A 20358-nucleotide genomic window follows, 5' to 3' on the forward strand; every position below is an offset into this window, starting at 1 on the left:
GCTGTTAGCTAAAAGCCCAGGTGGGTGAGAGAGAACTGACTAGAGTCTGAGACTGGGCATTCCTGCAAGAATTGCTGTCAGTCTGCAGGATCTGCCTTAGTACTTGCTGCTGAACATCTGAAATGCACTGAATCATGAGCCACCCGGGATCATTAAGAGAATTCTAGTCAGAACACAAGTTTGACCCAGATTAAGTGTATCACATTTGGAGTTCATGTTTAACACTGACATTGTAGCCACAGTTGCTCCAGCAAAAGCAATATGAAAACATATGGACTTGGAAATAATCAGGTAACAACATTTCCTCCCATGAATCAAAATGTTTAAAGATGTGAAACATCTTTGCTGACAGAGATAAGTTTTGAGATGCTATAAAGGAAAGGCTCTTATCTTTCCTACAATAGCTTAAGGTTTTCTTACGCTTTCTAGTTTTCTTTGCTTCATCGCATTGTTTTAGGATTAGCTAGGAATTACACTTGCTAGAAAATTTTAATGTCAGGTATTACTCAACATGCATGTTAAATGCTCAAAGTGGGGCAGTGTCAGCATCAACACTGTCATGCATCCATGGTTAATACATTTATTTTCAGGAACTGGCACGGGGTTCCATCTGGGATGATGTTTCATCCCCCTCCCCCTTTTTTTTTCTTCCTACATCAGACAAATAAAAACAAATAAATAAAGAACAACATACAAACACAGATAAGAAGATAAGAATCTCTGCCAGTGATCCAAATGCTCTGGGCTGGAAGCTTTTAGTGAGCAGCCAGAGGTGGCTGAACAGTGCAGGTGCCCTGGAGAGGTGGGAGACATTAGCACTACAGACACTACTGGAAGAGAGGCAAAGGCACTTAGGGAGCATTTAGAGTTGAAGGGAAAGGTACACAAGCAATTTCTTCCCGCAACAGACTGATCCTTAAGTTGTAGGAGGCATAGGAGAAGATGAATGGATATTTCAAGCATTAAAGGCACTTCTGTCTTGCTGAAAAGCCCTCAAAAATGCTTTTGTAGGGTAGAGTGGAGAACCTCACCCATCTTTCTGATTAGTTGCCAGAACAGGGAATTATACTACATCTTGTTTTCATCCATTGACAGGAGACATCTGACAGAGATTCCAGTGAGTCAGAGGGAAGGGCAGGCCTCAGGTAGTCTTGACTGTTGGGATTGGGTAAAACACAACACAGCACTAAGGGGAACTGAATTTCCCGGAAAAAGTACATTAATCAGAAAGAAAATGAAAAGAAAGACAGAAAGTCAGATCATAACACAAATTTTATTGATGCTACAAAATATTAAGAATTATTTCTCGGTTCCTCTTGGTCTCTTATAGGAAATACTTAGTGTCTCAGAATCCTGTACCCAGTTCTTACTAAGATTTATCAGTGACTAAGGTTGATTCACTGGTTCCAGCTACCTGACTTCACTTTAGCCGTCCTGTGGTTTCAATGAACTTGTCTCATACACTAAGCTTTTTATTTCCTCTCTGTTTGTTCATACCACTGCCCATAAGAACCTATTCCTCAAATGACTTCTTTCCAGGTATTTTTAACTCACAGTCATAGAGTACAGCTGAACATTCTATTCTAACCCATAAAGAGTACCCAGTGAACAGAAGGGCTAAGGGAGAGATTGAGTCTTAAAAATATACATGGACACACTGATAAAATGAACAACTAACACAGGCTAAGGCATACTGATCTAACTACTATACATACTTCTTCTGACTAGGAAAGCAATAGAAAACAGTGGCAAAATACAGGCCACCCACTACCATGAAACATGTTGGAAATTTCACTTTTCTAATTGAAAAACTGTTAACAATGCTATTTTCTTAACATTTTATAACTTCTACTCTCAGGAATATGAGAATGAAAATGCTAAGGTGGTTTACTTTACTATACATACATGGGAGGGCAGAGGGGGATAGTTTAAGAAAAATCAGAAGGGAAGTATTTCTAATGGCAACAGCAGACTAACCAGATGATGTAATGACATAGCAGACCTGAAATGAGAAAATTAAACACTGAGACCCAGAACAGGTAACAGTGGAAAGGCAGAACAATTTTTCCTTTTAAAATCTCTTATAAAATCCTATACCCATATATCTTATACATGGATACATTGCTGCAAGACATAGTATTAGCCCCTGGCAATGTTACTATAGCATTTGCCTGTCAAACCTAGACGCCACATTAGATCCCTAGTTACAAACAGACAAACGGGAAGACAATGCCACAGAAGTCTTCTAATATATGAGCAAAAGTCTGTCAAGTTTTAATAATTAAAATGAAAGTTTTAAATCAAAGTATTTAATGCATCCTAGTTAATGCCTTATATAACAGCCCAGTTAAAATAAGTAATGATTGTTATTAGCCCTAACAACATCAGGTCAAACCAAAAGAAAACACACACAGCATAAATTGTGGCCACATAACCACCGGGAGACAGTAAGAACCAGGACACATCAGCCATCCCTGGGAAATTGGCGAAATTGGCATGCCCAACCCAGACCATTCGGGCCTGAGGAAGGAGCCACACACTCTTGATAGAAGGGCGGAAGCACTGAGGAAGGACATGGTTTCAGCAGAGAGAGTCTGCACAAGAGTGGCCATGCTCTACTCTAGGCCAGTGCTCTTCACCCTGGCTAAGATGGCTCAGATGCACCGCTGCTTACTGGCGTTTTAGTGAAAACTCTTGGCTGCTTTCAAGGTAATTATGAGATTTGCAATTTTTCAAGTAATTACTTTTAATTTATTAATAAAAAACAGTGAAAAGTGTTAGGAGATTGATTATCAATATTTTCCAAACTACAAGAAAATGGACTTTAGCCAATGCAGGATCACAATTAAGGATAGGAAAGTGGCCACAATCATAATATGCTTGCTATCTCTTTTTCTTTGAAATGATGTTTTACAAACTTTCCAGTATCTGATACTTCCAAAATATCGAAAGTCTCAAACTTGAGGAAAAAAATGAGGAAAAAAAACTAAGAGAGCTTGACTGGAAGGTATGGAGAATGAGGGGAGGAATATGAAGACTGGAACAACTTTTTAAAATCCCGCCCATCCTCTTCAAATCATGGAGCAGGAAGATGGCCTTCTGGCAACTTTCAGTAGAGTAAGTGGATCTGCACTGCCACTATCTGTCTGCCTCAGGAACCTTCCAATAAAACAAGGAAGAAAATATCTAAACCGTTTCATGGAGGAATCAGTCACTATATCTTCAGAGGTGGGATGATGACCACAAAGGCCCAACAGCCAGCCAGAAAGTGCAAGTCCAATGAGAGCCTGCACATAGAAAGCTTACTGGGGAATTAAGACCCTTCATGCAGTGAGCCTTTTGTACTCCCTCATCACTAATATCCCCACAAGCTATCCAAGGTAACATCTGCCACCAGAAGAGGTACTTTGTCTGTGCTGGCCCATCTTTGGAAGGCAGTAGCTTGCTTGACAGTGATGTATGATGAGGTTAGAGCAGGATGATCCATCTCCATTTTCTTGACAGGATGGCATCCCAGGCCATGCTGAGGGAGAGCAGGCTGCCTGCCCCCACTGCTCAGGTTGGCAGCATCTACTATCAAGTGGCTGGGTGTCTGGCAGTGGACTCCGAGAAACAAAGAGGGCCTTATCTCCTGGAATTCAAGGAACTTCAGTCCCAAACCAAAATAACTGCTGAGTGGGCACTACTCACTGACCCATGTCTGAGTCAGGCCTTGCCAGAGGGCACAGGGTCCATCACCCACAGTCAAAGAGATGTGACATAGCCATTTTAATGGCAAGGGGCCTTCTATTTGGGCTCACATGGCTGAGAAAGACAAACCATAAAAGTATTGCCGGAACAAGCTATATGGACCTGGAAAGACAACAGCAAACAAAGGCTTAAGGCAGGGGCTCACAAGGCAGGCAAAAGCCAAGCAGCCCAGGGTTCCAAACAAGTGTTTGTGGCACCAGCTGATAAAAAGTTACATGCTTAGGAAACTGATGTTAGATAATGTCAGACCCACTTTCATCCTACTGTGCATTTCTACTGCACTTAAATTATAGGTCTGGGTTTTTACATGAAATATCCCAAGTGCAACCCCGACAGAGGAGAGGCCACAACGTCATGATTCTCCCCTGCAATATCTTAAGCTTCAACACATATAGTAATTAAAAAGAGAATTAGAAAGAGGAATACAGAATAAAACTAAAGAAGAGGCAAAACAAACGATAAAAAACAAAACAAAACAAATGCCAGCTATAAACCTTTCTAGCAGGGAGTGAAGCAGTATTGTAAAGCACACACATAAAATACTTTTCTGATTCCATTAACCAGTCAATCAACCAGAAGACAAAATTTATTAACCATGGAGCTTTTCTCATGGAGAAGTTATTGTCCTCATCATGTTAAAGCAATAACAACTAATTACCCTTAGATTTTCACATGTGCAGAGCACTGCAAATTATAAAAACCAAGATTATTTCTCTGCATACAAACTTGAAAACCATCATCAATCTTCTTGACCGTCATATCTCTTTGATGGAAGAGGGCAGAAAGTGAAAGTGTTTCCGAATTGCAATTTGCATGGTGAGGCTGAGGACAGCAGCTAAGGGGATTGGTATTAATGGTACTGAAACAAAGTAGGTGTCCCAGCAGGCTACTGAAGGGAATTTGTATCTCCAAGCTCTGCGTTTTCTTTAATAAAAGGGGCCTCTCTTAATATTTATAAACCTGGCAAATGAGGTTTAAATGTGAACTGGGCTCAAGCTTCAGCCACCTGGCTCTCTATAACCCTTACTCTGTTTTTTAAAAGGTAAAGAAGGAACATATACTTTGGCTGTGATACCAAAAGCATCTTCTGGATGAAGAGTTAAAACAGACTATCTAGAAAGACAGTAAATATAACTAACTTCATAGCATGAAGTGATAGTGTCAGGTAGAGGAAATGAACATTTCCATGATTTACTTAATTTCACAGAGAGCAAACTTCTTATTTTTAAGTCTGATACTCTCTGTGCATGTACAGGACCCTAAGTGCCCAAAGGGAATGAATCTTCTCTGTAGTGTCCTCTGAGACTCGGGACTACATAGTCAACATGTCCATGTAACAACTCTGATCTTACCCACAACACAGACATCTCCATCAGGGTGTAAAGAACAGTGATCATGACCAACTGCTTTGAAGGCAATATAAAGCAGCTTCTCCTTTCTTAAAGAATTATATGGAAGCTTTCTCTTGACGAAAGAAAAAAATGCCACTGAACTTAAAACAGCTCCTGGGGTCACCCAGAGCTTGCTTTCTGGCTTTATATTTTAGGTTAGAAATCCTCTATGGGGCAGGGTACCATATGTATCCATACTAATAATTCTACCAATATATTCAATGTGTATTTAGCAATTACAATTATTTATGTACTTTATCTACAAAATACTTCACACATATTATCTTCTATATTCCTTATACTTCTCCATTGATATTAAAAAATACTCACATATTCTCTCCTCATAATGAATCTATTTTAGAAGTAAATATAAATCCAAAGACCAAGGACAAGTAATGAATACCAAAGTGGCAAAACTGAAGTTAAGCAGTTCTAGTCGAGGAGTCTGCAATGAGGGTGGAGGCAGAAAGAACATGAAGGCTGCTATAATTTCCTATGGGAATCAGTCACGTTCACAAAGCAGCACAATGGGGCCTACAAGAACATAAGTTGCACACCTAAGAATCAAAGGACAGTCTGTTTTTGTCGTGTTGAGTTCTAATTCTTGAGTGCAGTGTAGCTGCCTGTCAGAGCAACGGATGCCTTTTAACCCACAGAGGAGAATGGTAGGGCATGAGCACTAAAAGCAACACACACCAGTTTATGTAATTTGGGATTCTAGACACATCTCTCTGTCCTGCTCTTTACCTCACAGGACATCTACTCAGAGGGGCTACATGCCTCTGTTCACTCCCAACCTCAAAGCAGGAAGAAGTGAACTGGAGACTGAAGCAGTTGTTAGCTATATCATTTATCATGCAAATTCCATGTATCAAAGGGTCAGAATGAAGATGGCGAACATGAACAACTTGCTGTTTTCCTGGGTTCTGTGAAATGTATATGTTAAAGCACACATCCCCTTGCCCAGAATTCAGATGTGTTCCTTGCTGTACAGATCCCTGCTGTGTGTCTGCACATTCACTGAGTCTAAGCCATAGAGCAACAGCATGAAGCTAAGGGATTAATCCTTACGCCTGAGATCAGTGACCTCACAAAAGGACCAGAGAACACTGGGGAGGCTCATCCTTGCTATACTAGAAGCAGAATCAAACCTTCTGGCACTTTGTTCTTGACCTTCTATCCTAAGGAATCTTAAGAAACACATTCCTGTTGTTTGTAAACTATCCAGGTCTTAAGGTATCACAGCATAGTGATTAGTAACACCCATTTATAAGCACCCTCTAATAATGTATCGAAGAGATTATTATGGGGAATGAGGTACCAAACAAAAGAGAAAATAGTATGGAGTTGGCTAGCAGGTGATGGCAGAGAAAGCTTCTAATAATACTAAATTGTGAAATGTGGTAGCTGATCTTATACCCCAAGGTATTATCTTCAATCACATGGACATGTTTCCACAGAGGAAGGAGCAGAGGATCACAGAGATTCCCGCTGCCATTTATGAATTGTAAATGGTGGAGGAATATAAGTCATGTGGTTGCTTTTAACATCATGGTACAGCTTATGGTAAAAACAAAAAATCTTGGCTTTCTCTAGAAATGTGTACATCAGGAACCTAAACAGAACTATGGCAGCAAATTTAAGGAGCCTCAATATGGTCTGCAGCTGGCCAGCTGAGTAGCCTAAAAGCCAAGTGCATGAAGAGAAGGATCAGGTAGAGCTACCTTCACAGACTTGCCGTGTGCTCTTGACCAATGCATGGGGACTGAGCTATCCTGGCTTCTTGATCCTTTTACCTCCTGAATAAGGCTTCCCTTGTGTTGTCTTTGCCATAGAACAAAAACACAGATTTTCATTACTGTCTCTTAGGCATTTTGTCCTGTGACAAAGATCTAAACTGAAGGACTTTGGGGGTAATAAGCAAAGTAAGAAAGAATGTATCTAGAAGAAAATGTGACTTGTCTGGGGTAAACAGAACAGAAATAGGAAACTAGGTAGTTATGCATTCTGCATGACTTAACATAATTTTGACTGACAACTTAATTACTGTAGGGCATCTAACTGCATAGGCTTGATTTATGGTACAAGTGTATAGTTACCTTCATAGTTTGCTTGGTTGGTTAAGGCAGATTTGGGCCTCGCTCTGGCACAGCTGTTTTTTAAGGGCAAGAGCTCCTTTCACATAATGCAAGCATCAGAGGCTGCAGAGGAAGAAGGCAGCATGGACAGAATACATGCTTTCCTTGCTACTACCAGGGTCTCTGGGGCTCTCCTTCCCCCCACTTCCTCATTAGGAATATACTGGATAGGCTACAAACAGTCAAGTCTAGAGTCTCCTGGGGAGAGTGGCTGAAGAGAAACAAGTCCAGGGCAGCTGTATGCATGTAGTGGAGAAAATTTATAAAGGGTACAGTTACAGCAACCAGTTTAGATTTGGGTAAAGTGGCTGCAGTTCAGGGGTCTTTCTATAGGAAGGATCCTTATCTCTAACGTCCAGTAGAATGATTAACAAACATGTGGGTCTTTTAAAGCTTGTCTGATTAGTGACTATTCCACCTGAAACAAAGATACTTAAACACATTAATTTTAATGAGTATATATGAAGAGATGGAAATTGTCAAAACTCTGCAGAAGCTCCTGGTGACTGATACTACACCCAAATGAATTCTTTAGGGTGTTACAAAGAAACTTCATCTTTCTGTGTAAGTGCATAAATGACACATAGCTTTCTGCTACACTTTCATATCATCGTGGGTTCACTGACATCTTACATTTGTTTTGATGTTGTCTCTTGAGATTAGGAAGAGTCTCCACATTGATTCTCTGGCTAGCAGAATAATAAGCTGTAGGCAGAGCTTCTCTGAGTCCTGACAGCCACTCACAAATAACCACTCAGAGTCTTAATTACAAATGCCCAGTCCACAGCTTACGCTTGTCTCCAGCCAGATTGTACAACTCAAATTAACCCATTTCCATTCATCTGTGTGGTACCCCAGACCTCGTTTGCCTCATCTATGAACTTCCCATACTGCTTCTTCTGTGTCTGGCCTAAGATTCCCAAGAGTCCACCCTTCTTGTTCCAGCACTCTCTCTGCCCTGAAAATCCTGCCAGGCCACTGGCCAATTAGCTTTTTATTAACAATGAGAGCAATACATTTTCACAGTGTACAGCAGAAATATTTTACATCAGTAAGCAAAACCCCAGTTTAACTACCCATCAAAAACTAAAACAAACAAAACCCAAGATGATTCAGGATATTTGTTCTGTTGGCTTCTTGTTCGGATACTTACATGCAAAAGTTTATGGGAAATAGTAGGTTATAGTAAATTGGTAGTTATGCGACATGCACTTGGTTTCATTATTTGTTTTTGTTTGTTTGTTTGTTTGTTTGTTTTGGAGGTTTAAATCTTTTAAATATCCAGGAAGCTGGATACGCAACAGTAAAAGTGGAAAAGTAAAATATACAGACATATATAAGTAAATAATCATTGCTAAAAAATCAATTTCAATAGTTTTATATCTACCATCTAATTGACTTTGTATGAGAACATGCAGGAATTAATTCAAATTTCCAGGTTACTGCCTACGGAGGTTAAATAAGTTGTTGGTTCAAACCCAAATCATCTCCATTATGAGTTATAACAGCTTTTGAACTGCCCCCAACCTCCCAGAAAATCAAGGTTCCTTCTGGAAACACAAATCTAAACAATTCAGCACAGTACTTTGCAGAACAGGAACCCCATATTCATTTTGTTGAATAAACGGACAGGTTACTGAATAAACTTCTAACACCAAAGCTCAGATTTTGATGGCTGTTGTTGAGCACCGATTAGGAAGACTGTGGAGCCTTACTGGAGGAAGTGAGTTGCTGGGGATGGGAGGAAGCTTGAGATCAGATAGCCTGCCCCCCCCCCCCGGTCTATTCTCTGCTTCCTTACTGCAGGTACAGGTACAATGTGACCCAGAAGCCTCAGACCCTGCTGCCACACCTTTCCCTGCTATGATGGGCTATATCTCCTCAGACTGTAAGCCAAAACAAACCCTTACCACCTTTAAGATCAGGTATTTGATGACAGCCAAATAGAAAGTAATTAATACAAAATGCAAGATGAAATCTATACATGTCAGAAAACCCAGATTTCACTGGTAACTTTTAAAAGTATAGGAACAATTTTCTTGTGCCTCCTTAACAATTATACCTTTCAGGTACTCGGTCTGATGGCCTTCCACTAAGAATGACCTGTCAGCATCACATCTTTCAGGGGGCGATAACCGAGGCAACCGTTACCACTTTTAGAGAACAGGGCACTACTGGGTGACGTCTTACAAAACCATCAAGCTGTCAGTTACGGATCATATCTTCAAGTTCTGAAGTATCACAAGTTAATTTTTATATTAAACTAAATAGCACCTTTACACTTAGCTGAGTCACAAACTCCAGACAGTGTTCAAACAATCTTGCACTGACAGGATCTAGGCTTACTGCTACTACTGCTCTGAAGATGATAACTAAGGTAACAAAGCATTTACTATCCAGTCACCATAAGCCTGCCATGTATTAGTTTATTTAACCTTAAATTCATTCCTACAATATTAGTAATTATTCCCATTTTGTAAATAAGATTGTAAGGTACTAAATAATTTGCCAGTATGGTCAACCTAAAAGAAACATGAATTCTATTCTGTCAAGCTGACCAAGATGATACTATCCTAGCAGAGTATCTTAGCTCATAGTATGTCTGACTCCTGCCTGTACTCTGGATCTATGCAAATAGCAGCACAGGACTTAAGAGTAAGAAATTTCAGTGCGCACCATATTCCATCTTGTCCACAGTTTTCTTTCAGGACTTAGACACTTCCTCCAAGGACTTACAGACAAAAAGGAGAAAATAACTTTCACATACACCAGTGGGTAGGAAGATGCAAGTGCTAATTAACTTGTCATTGGGCTTCTTTTATACGCCTCTGTCTAACTATTTGAATTTTATGTATCAATTCTTTAAGAATTTTTTATAGACCACTGAGCATCTGAAATAAAAAAAATGAAGGGGGTGGTATAGGGAAAGGCATAGAATAGAATTTCTTTCTTTTCAAGTGAAATAAATGTCCATGCAAAGTTTCTTGACAGATAAATTACTGACAGTCAGAAATGAAATGTTAAATCCTAAGTCAATGAAGCTTGGTGGCTCTTCAATATATAGAAAAGATTTTTACTGCTGATGCTAGGGCTAGAAGTGGGGGTGTCAGGCCATTCTATGGTTAGTCTCAAGTTGAATGCTGACACTAAGTTTTAGTAAAACTTCAGGCCCCTTCAGTGTTGTCTTAGTTACTTTTCTAATTCTGTGATAAAACATCATAACCAAGACAACTTACAGAAGAAAGAGTTTATCTGGGGCTTATAGTTCACAGAAGTTAGCTAGAATCCACAATCATCATGGCTAAGAGTATGCCAGACAATGAGACAGGCATGGTGGTAGGCCAGTAGCTGAGAGCTTACATCTTGATTCATAAGCACCAGGCAGGAAGGGCTAAATGGGAATGGCGTGGGCTTTTGAAACTTCAAAAGCTATCTCCAGTCACACACTTCCTCCAGCAAGGCCACACCTCCTAAATATTCTCAAATAGTTCCACCAACTGAGGACCAAATATTCAAACATCTGAGCCTATGGAGACCATTCTCAGTCAAAGGACCAACCACAGGTAGTCTCAAGTTGAATGATGATGCTAGTTTTATTGGTAAGACTGTCAGGCCCTTGAGTGGGTACCCTGCATATGAACTAAGTCTGAAGCTATTCCAATACTACATGACCTTCCACCCAAAACAATGGCTCTTGGGAATCTGAAACCTCTTTGAAATAGTAAGCAAACTAATGTGCTCCCAGCTCTTAAGTGGATGATGTCTGAACTCTTAATGGAGAGTTACCTCTGCACTGAGTACATGAACACACCTAAAAGTCCCACAAAAAAGAAGTTGTTCATTCGTCTAAGTACAACATACTTGAGGATCAGGCTCTAAGAGTTAACATTTTTCTCATTGTGCTCCTCTAAGTACATTTCTCCTCTTAGTACTTATGCTTCACTGTATCTCCCAATACCCACTGTGTCTCTTGGCTTTATGAAAACACAGTGACACAGTCAATAGGTCATTTCCTGTCATTCATTATGCTTTCCTTCCCAGTGGAACTGACAGGCATCTAACTTAAGCCTCTTTTCTTCCTAACACAATGAGCTTCTACTCACTCTTTCTTCAACTCAAGAAGATGGCTTTGTAATTGACTCCAGCAATCAGTTTTCATTTCTCTAGCCAACAAGTAAGCTTCCATCCTGCTAGCAAATAATTGGTTCAGAAAGAATTATACTGTTTAGCTAGTAATCTGACTATGCTTTTACGTGTGTGTGTGTGTGTGTGTGTGTGTGTGTGTGTGTGCGTGCGTGCATGTGCGCACGTGCCTTCACATGCGCTTAACCTGATATTCTTTTAAGTTTCATGAGAAAAATGAGGTCAGTACCTTTTCCTAAATGTGGAAATTTTTTTCCCCATCAGTCATGTATTATATCCTTTATAATTATATTTTTGGAGGCAAGTCTTTTCTAATAGCCCAGATTGCCCAGGAGTTCACTATGTAGCCCACCTCAGGCTGAAGTTGAACTCATAATAATGCTCCTGCCTCTAACCTCCTGGTAGCTGGGATCATACCACCTAACTTTTTAAGTTACTCAGTTTATTACATTGTGATTTCTAAAACTCTTTTAACACACATTTCCACATCTGTATCATTAATAGGCTCATTTGTACTTCTTGTATATTGCAGATTCTGTTAGCTGTCATATTTTACAGTTCCTTACATGTGACTTAAGTTGTTTTTGTTTGTTTGTTTTTAGTATAAATTTGTGGCTGCTACATGGTGGTGAGTGTGTCATGTGTCTTCTTCCTTCAAAAATGACTGAGTTTTCCAAAGATTGTTTATTTTACTTGCAGAATGGCTTCACATCAGGTCTTACTGCCAGGCTTAATTACAGTAGGGAAAGACTACGTGTGGCTTACATATTAAAATATATGTAAGAAGCTCAGATAACTCTGTAGTGAACAACCGCTGAGTTTGGTTTTTGGGTGTTTTTGTTTTGTTTTGTTTTGTTTGTTTTTGTTGTTTTTAAACAGACAAGACATCTGAATAGATGTTTCTTAAAAGGTGATATGAATGATAAATGATTAATAGGTATACTAAAATGGCTGGAGACACACAAAGCCACATGAAGTATCACTGCACATTGGTAGAACTAGCTATTACAAGAAGACAACACAGTTTGAAGGGCTAGCTCAGCAGTTTGGCTGGCTTTTCTTCCAGAGGATACAGTTCAATTCCCATCTGTAACTCCAGATCCAGGGGATCCAATGATCTCTTCTTGCCTCAGTGGACACCAGGCATGTATGTGGTACACACACACATATACATACACACACACACACACACACACATATACATACACACACACACATATACATATATACACACACACATATACATATACACACACACATATACATATACATACACACACACATATACATATACACACACATACACATATACATATACACACACATATACATATACATACACACACACATATACATATACACACACACACATAAACATATACACACACATATACATACACACACACATATACATATACACACACACACATATACATACACACACACATATACATATACATACACACACACATATACATATACACACACATAAACATATACACACACACACATATACATACACACACACATATACATACACACACACATATACATATACACACACACACATATACATATACACACACACATATACACACACACACATATACATATACACACACACATATACATATACACACACACACACATATACATATACACACACACACATATACATATACACACACACACACATACATATACATACACACACACACATATACATATACACACACATATACATATACATATACACACACACACATATGCAGGAAAAACATTTGTATACATTAATTTTAAAAATGGTAACAGATAAGCGTTAGAAAGAGTCTGAAGGAGATGAAACTACACTGCTGGCCATGGAGAGCCCAGCCGAAAGGGACACACCTATAATACAGGCCACAGATCTATGGCACAAGGAGCATGGCAGGAGATGGGGCAGAGAGACTGTGAGAGACAGAATATGATGGCATCTTCTGTGAAAATCTCTCCTAGATACCACTGCATAAATAACACAGGAAACACCCAGCATTCTCTGGCAAGATAAGGGCATGTAGAAATACATATATTAGTAATTATAGGTTAATAATTAAGAAAGAGCTAGCCAGTAAGAAGCCCTAGCCATCGGCTAACAGTTTAACAAAAAAAAAAAAAAAGGCAGAACAGAAACTTTCAACTACATTGACACATATGTACTCAACAATAATAATTTAAGTAAAGGGGGCTATCAACTTCTGAGGTGTAGGGATCATGAATGAGGTTCAAAACAGGATAGTTAGGAGGGGCTGCTGAAGTGCGAAAGGGGGGAGAGAGATAATTATATTTCAATTAAAAACATATTTTTAGAAAAGCTGAAAGAAAAAAAAAAACAAAAACAAAAAACCCAGAAACCCAAAAAACAAAAGGTCCTATATGAGGCCTTTATCATCCAATTATTTTTGACACCATGAGAAAGATTGACTTAATAGACCTAAAAGTTTCCTTTTACATCAGTGACAATGTAAGTTTATAAAACAAGCAAGCAAAAGGGGTTCACTGACTTACGTTCACATTCTCTGACATCCAGGTTGAACTGCTGCAATGCTCCCAGAGTGAGTTGCCTTACTTCTGCTTCCAACAACAGTTGCATCAAGGATGTGGCTAAATGCTTGCAAGCTGACATACAGGCTGTCTGGGCCACCTTTCCCTGAAATGCAAACATGTAAACCAGAAAGTTACTGGATTAAAACGGAATGCCATCTAAACCTATTTATTCATTTGTTTATTTAAGACAGTGTCTCACTTATCCCGGGATGGCTTTGTACTTGCTGCATATCCAAGGATGACCTTGAATTTGTAATCTTACTTTGTGGACCACCCAGTGCTGAGGTTTTAGGTGGGTACCACCATGCCTAGGTTATATGGTGCTGGGATCAAACTGAGGTCTTTGTGCATTCTAGGCAAGCACTCTATCAACTGTGGATATCCCCAGATATGAAAGTTTAAATAACTTGTTCTACTCTTCAATTTGGAATTTCTTTAAGGTTTTCCCTATCATGATACTCATTATCTAATATCCTTGGAACTAAGCATATTAACAGCAATTATTTTAAATAGTGACTCCAATTCTGCCAGTCATGGCAATTAGAACACTAAGCTATATTAACAAAACCCAGCTGTGGAACCAAGCACCATATTTTAAAGATTAACAATAGACAAGCAATATTCAAAAATGGGAAGTAAACTGAGAAAGAGTGTTACAGAGAGAATAAACTTGAAAAAGTATCTTACAAAAAATTCTTTACAAATTCTAGCAATAATAGTCTTTAGATATAAACTAGTATCTATTGCTCTATGACTTGTCAATAAACTCAAACCAAAAACAGCCTCCAAAATGTAAAAGGGTGAATTTTGTTTACTTAGAAAACTTTGGGATTTACAAAAGAATTCTAAGCTAATTTTAAAAACAGACATAAAGTTAGTTTAACTACCTTTATGAAAGCACTCAATGCATGTATATATTCACTAATATTACAAATACAGTTTATGCTCCTGGATGACACCATTAAATACTTTCCTACTTTGCATCAGAAGTGGCCATTCTTGGTGTTAGGTAACCCTTTTGTATATCCACTGTAAGTTCTATTCTGAAGGGCTGGGAAGCTTAATGACAGACCACTTGTCTAATGGTGCCTGAAGCCTTGGGATTCATCTCTAGGGCCATAAAGAGGAAAGAAGAAAAAGAAATGCTGTTAGGACAAATATATTCTCAGAAACAATAGGCTGCTCTGTAGGCTAACCAGTAGCCACACCCACGCCAACTGTAGTCACACCTGCACCACACTTTCCTTATTATGGATCCTGTCATGGAATGTGATTCTTTGGGATCACAGCTTTAAGCTCTCTTCCTCCTTAAACAGGAAATTGTCACCCCTCTTTACCCCAACATATAACTGTGGAGGCTCGATAGAGATACCTCAGGCCAATGATCAACTTAGGCCCTGACTTGCTACCCTTTTGGTGTCTTTACTGAAGGTTTTGGGGGAAGTGGAGTCTGAACATTTCCCCCTCTTTGTCTAAATCCTGGTAACTGCTCACCTTCCTACACATTGGCACTTTTTTGTCATCTGTTTATTATTATTTTGTTTGCCTGATCTCATAGATTTCACTTCACATGTGCAAAAATTCCCAGGAATCTCAATGCGTGTTTCTCTCTCTATTCCTCAGGATGGCTTCTTCAACATTAAACTACTTCCTTGAATACAGCAGTCACTTCGTCCCAAGCTCTGGTCATTCTTCAGGGTTCAACAGCAGGAGATTATGGGGCTCTGATTATCTTCCTTCTCTGGGATCACCACCCTGCACTGCCCACTGTCCAACATAAAGCATCTAGTCTAGGACTCAAGATCAAGGCTGGCACTAGTTACTGTATCATGGTTAGCAATGGGATCTCGTCCTTTTTTCCTATAGTACACTTATACTAAGTATATATTGATAAGTACAGAGGGATAATCTTATTTTTCTTCCAAACTTTCTGCAGTTTCAGCTATTATTCTCTGGCCTCATCACACCAATAAGAATTCCACCATTATTCTTACTACCCCCAATGTGCCTTTGTTCTCTGCCAGCTTTTAGAAGATTATTTTTATTTTTATTTTTTTTAAACACAGGATTTCATGTAGACTATGCTGACCTCAAACTCGGTCTTGATCCCTGATCCTCATATCTCTCTACTGCCCAAGTACTGGGATTACAGACATGTAATACCATACACAATTTAGGCAGTGCAGGGAATGAACCCAGCCCTTGATGCTTTCTCATTCTACCAAATGAACTACAACCCAGCTCCATTGGGAGTTCTTTTTTCTACATTTAACATCAGTAATATCATCATTATTTATCAACAAAAATATTCTTTCAATGGACTACATGTTTCTATGAGGTTGAGGAATCTGGAGTAAGGCATCTCCTCTGGTATCAAGGCATGAGCACTACTGTTCTAGAATATTATTTCAAGGTGTGTCACGTTTATGCACTGGAACATTTGTTATATGATGTAAAGATGTGTGGCATTTGTTTATGCTGCATTTGTTTAACTCTGTGAAGCTGTGATTCTTTGCCTGTCGAAAACAACTGATGGTCTAATAAAGAGCTGAACCACCAATAGTGAGGCAAGAGAAAGGATAGGCAGGGCTGGCAGGCAGAGAGCAGAAATAGATGGAGAAATGAGGAGTACTCCTCCAGGGGCCTGTTACCCAGCCAGCCATGGACTATAAGTTAAAATAAGGTATAAAGAAGTAAGAAAAGGAAAAAGCCCAGAGGCAAAAGGTGGTTGGGATAATTTAAGAAAAGCTGGCAAGAAACAAGCCAAGGTAAGGCCTGGCACTTTTTAAATTAAGAATAAGCCTCCATGTGTGATTTATTTGGGAGCTGGGTGTCAGACCCCCAAAAAGAGTAAAGACCAAAGGGCAAAAAGAGTAGAAAAAACAATGTTTTGATGAACCAAAACGGGGCTTGAGTAAAAGAAAATCCAACAACATACTATTCCCTTGAATGATGCTTTTGTGTTCCTGTCTCTCTTTCCTCTCTCAGAACACTGAAAGTAGGCAGGTCCACACTGTACACATAAACTCGGCTGGCGGTTTGAATGTACTTGGTTCCCATATCTCATTGGGAGTGGCACTATTAGGAGGTGTGGCTTTGTTGGGGTGGTATGGTCTTCTTAGGGGAAGTGTATTACTATAGGGGTGGACGTTGAGATTTCCTATGCTCAGGATATTATTTAGTGTCTCAGCTGATGGAACTCCCAGCTACTACTCCAGCACCACATCTGTCTACATCCTGCCATGCTCCTCATCACAATGGCAATGAACTAAACCCTCTGAAACTGTAAGCAAGTCACCCCAATTAAACATTTTACTTTATAAAAGTTGTCGTGGTATCTTTTCAAAGCAAAAGAAATCCTTACTAAGACACTCAGTTAGTTGCATTATTTTTTCCTCCCCTATAATACACTAAGTAGAAACCATCACTGAAATCTCAATCTTTTTGACAGAAATGATATATGACATGGTCCTCTTGTGATGCTGGACAATAGTGGCAATGGCTATTCACAGACACAGAATATCATAAGCCAACAGCATGCTATGCTCAGCTGGTGTTCAATGTGTTAGATGCATTGTCAACATCTATTAACTTAGAACAGGTTTGTTTCTTTGGGGTTTTTTTTGTTTGTTTTTGTTTTTGTTTTTTGGTTTGTTTGTTTGCTTGCTTGCTTGTTTTTTGTTTTTGATTTTTTTTTAATGTTAACATAAACATGTGGATCATCTCAGGACCTGCACCTAGGGACTATGTGAACTTTTATTGTAAGTCAGTTTTTCCTGATTATCAGCCATTTTAGAAAGTCCTGTTTTGTATGCATGCCTTGCACGTGAGATGTATATAGTCTTCAGACTAACTTCTCAGCCTCAGCAGAGTTTGGGATTTTGTTCTAACAAGTAGCTAGACAGGTTGATTGCCTTGGTTTTGTTAGTCTTGTTTTTAAATTTATTATTATGGATCTTGCTTGTCTTGCCTTTACTCTTGGGGCCTTGCTGTTAGTTCCTATGCATGGCCCTCCTGGCATTTCAGCTAAACAGCATAGTTTTCACCAGCTCTCTCCAGGGACACATTGCTCTATGTATCTGTGTCTGGCAACTGCTGGAATGTCTTCTCAGTTTACAGTCTTCAGCAACAATTGTCTTCCAATCCTTCATAGTGTCTCTCCACCTGTGCAGCTTAACAACTAGCCAAAAATCAAGAGCGGTGGGAGAGAAGAACATGAGGGATCAAGAAGACTGAGTCGGGGGAAGAATAGAGCAAGGAAAGAGGTGTTTTAATAGAGGGAGCCCTTATGCCATTATAGGTTTAAAGAGAAATCTGTCCCTAGGGAAATTGTTTTCCCTTTTTTACATCTTTTTTTTTTTTTTTTTTTTTTTTTTTAACTATGTCACCCAGGCTGTCATCAAACTTACACAAATACTTTGGCCTGAGCCTTTTGAGCAGGAGGCTTATAGGTATTCATCATTATACCCAGCAATCGCAGGGTCTTACTACATAGCCCTGAGGTAGTTTGGATATAATTGGCCCTCATAATCTCATAGGGAGTGGCACTATTCAGAGTTATAGCTGTGTTGGAGTGGGTATAACCTTCTTGGAGGAAGTGTGTCACTGTGGGGACAGGCTTTGGGGTTTCCTATGCTCAGGATACTGTATAGTGTCTCAGTTGATTTCCTGTTGCCTACAAGATACAGGGCTCTCAGCTGCTACTCCAGCACCACATCTTCCTGCACACTGCCATGCTTCCCTCCATGATCACAACGGACTGACCCTCTTAAAACTGTAGCCAAGCCACCTCAATTACATGTTTTCTTTATTAGTTGCCATTGTCATGGTGTCTAGAAACCCCAACCACAACAAGGCAAGACTGGCCTCCAACTTGTCAGCCTTCTATATCAGTCTCCTGGTTGTTAGTACCACAGCATGTGCCACCACACCTGGCTCAGAATCTTTTAAATTAACTAATATATATCAAAACAGGGCTGGGTGTGGGGCAGGGAGACATCCTGTAAGTCATTTAAAGAAAGTCTCCATAGTTAATGGTTTCCTGTGTCTGAGTACTAAGCACTTAGTACTTTCCATTACTACTTGGCAAACATTTTTGCTTCATAAAAAAAAAAAAAATCTGTGTCTTTTGAATTAAAATTTACAATAAAGGATGAGAAGTAAAACAATTAATGAGTGCACATATATAAATGCCCTAGAACACTGACTTTAACCCTTTTCCCCATTTACCATGTGTGCAAACTAAGATTATTTTAATGACTGGGTTAAAAAAAAATCAATGCTCTGTAGTACAGTTCCTGGCTTGCACTAAGTGCTCAGCAAGTGCAATACACTTAAAAATTTTATTCCTGCAGTGCTAAATATGGAAAAGCTGCGAAAAGCCATTGGGTGTAAAATGTACTTTATGGATACAGAATATTTTATTGCTCACGTATTCTATAGAATCACGTGAACTTCTCCTTTAAATCACGTAATTCTGTCTACAGAAAAAAGCTAAAGTGCACTTCCTTCTGAAGCAAATCAAGGGAAGCAAGCAATTAAATGCTAAATTGAGCAGAGTAAATGCTAAGCCCTATCTGATTTTAGAAGAAAAGGTTACTAGGCCAAAATAGTTACAGAAGCTTCACGAGAGTGGTGGGGATCACTGGGTGAGCTTCATCACATTCCAAGCACAGCAACTGGACATTTCTTCAAATGACTTACAAGTCAAAATGAAGGAACATAAAGTTCTTAAAAGAGCAACTACTGTATTCTGGGCTTTCACAGAGAGAATCCTCCCAGCAAAACACAAAATTTTCTTTTTCTCTATAACTCCTTTTCAGGTTACAGGTCAATTTCATTCAGCCCGCCATTAACACAGAAATGTTTTTGAAGGTGCTCAGTCTCTGTCCAGTTTGCCATTTTACCAGATGGCAACCTAGATGCCAACAAATCAAACTCCAATAATAATGAGGAAAAGGTCATGATGAGGTAATCTCCAAGGTTCCTGTTCTCTGACCCTACCCAATTCCCTCTGCCCTTTCTCTGTGCCTCTTTTCTACATACATTTACAATCATGGGCTCTTTTTCAAGAGACACCTTCTCGACTGTAATTTCACTTGAAATGTGTTTTAAGTGGAGGACTCCCAGATGTCAGATAGCAACCCAAAGGTGAACAGTGGAAACAAGGGATCCCAATAAAATGGAAGAGGAAAACCCACTAAAAACCCAAATCTGATTTTCAAATTTGATTTTTAACTAGTATAATATGGGTAAGGGGAGGAAAAAAGAAACCCCTCTTTCAAACTTTCCAATAAGCTATTTAATAAAGTGACAAAACAGAGCGCATTAAAATATTAACCAAAGCTTCCAGG

At 39.3% G+C, this 20358-nt stretch overlaps 1 protein-coding gene across 1 annotated transcript in view; it reads right to left on the bottom strand.

The window, feature by feature from the left end:
* Exoc6b (exocyst complex component 6B) overlaps positions 1-20358 on the bottom strand; it is a 369762-nt gene that overhangs the window by 111263 nt on the left and 238141 nt on the right. The window contains exon 19 of the mRNA XM_051203059.1: positions 13967-14108. Within this exon, the coding sequence (XP_051059016.1) occupies positions 13967-14108 (142 nt within the window). The remainder of the gene's footprint in view (positions 1-13966; positions 14109-20358) is intronic.

The sequence above is a fragment of the Phodopus roborovskii genome, unplaced genomic scaffold (genome assembly GCF_943737965.1).
Source record: "Phodopus roborovskii unplaced genomic scaffold, PHOROB, whole genome shotgun sequence".
Taxonomy (NCBI): Eukaryota; Metazoa; Chordata; class Mammalia; order Rodentia; family Cricetidae; genus Phodopus; species Phodopus roborovskii.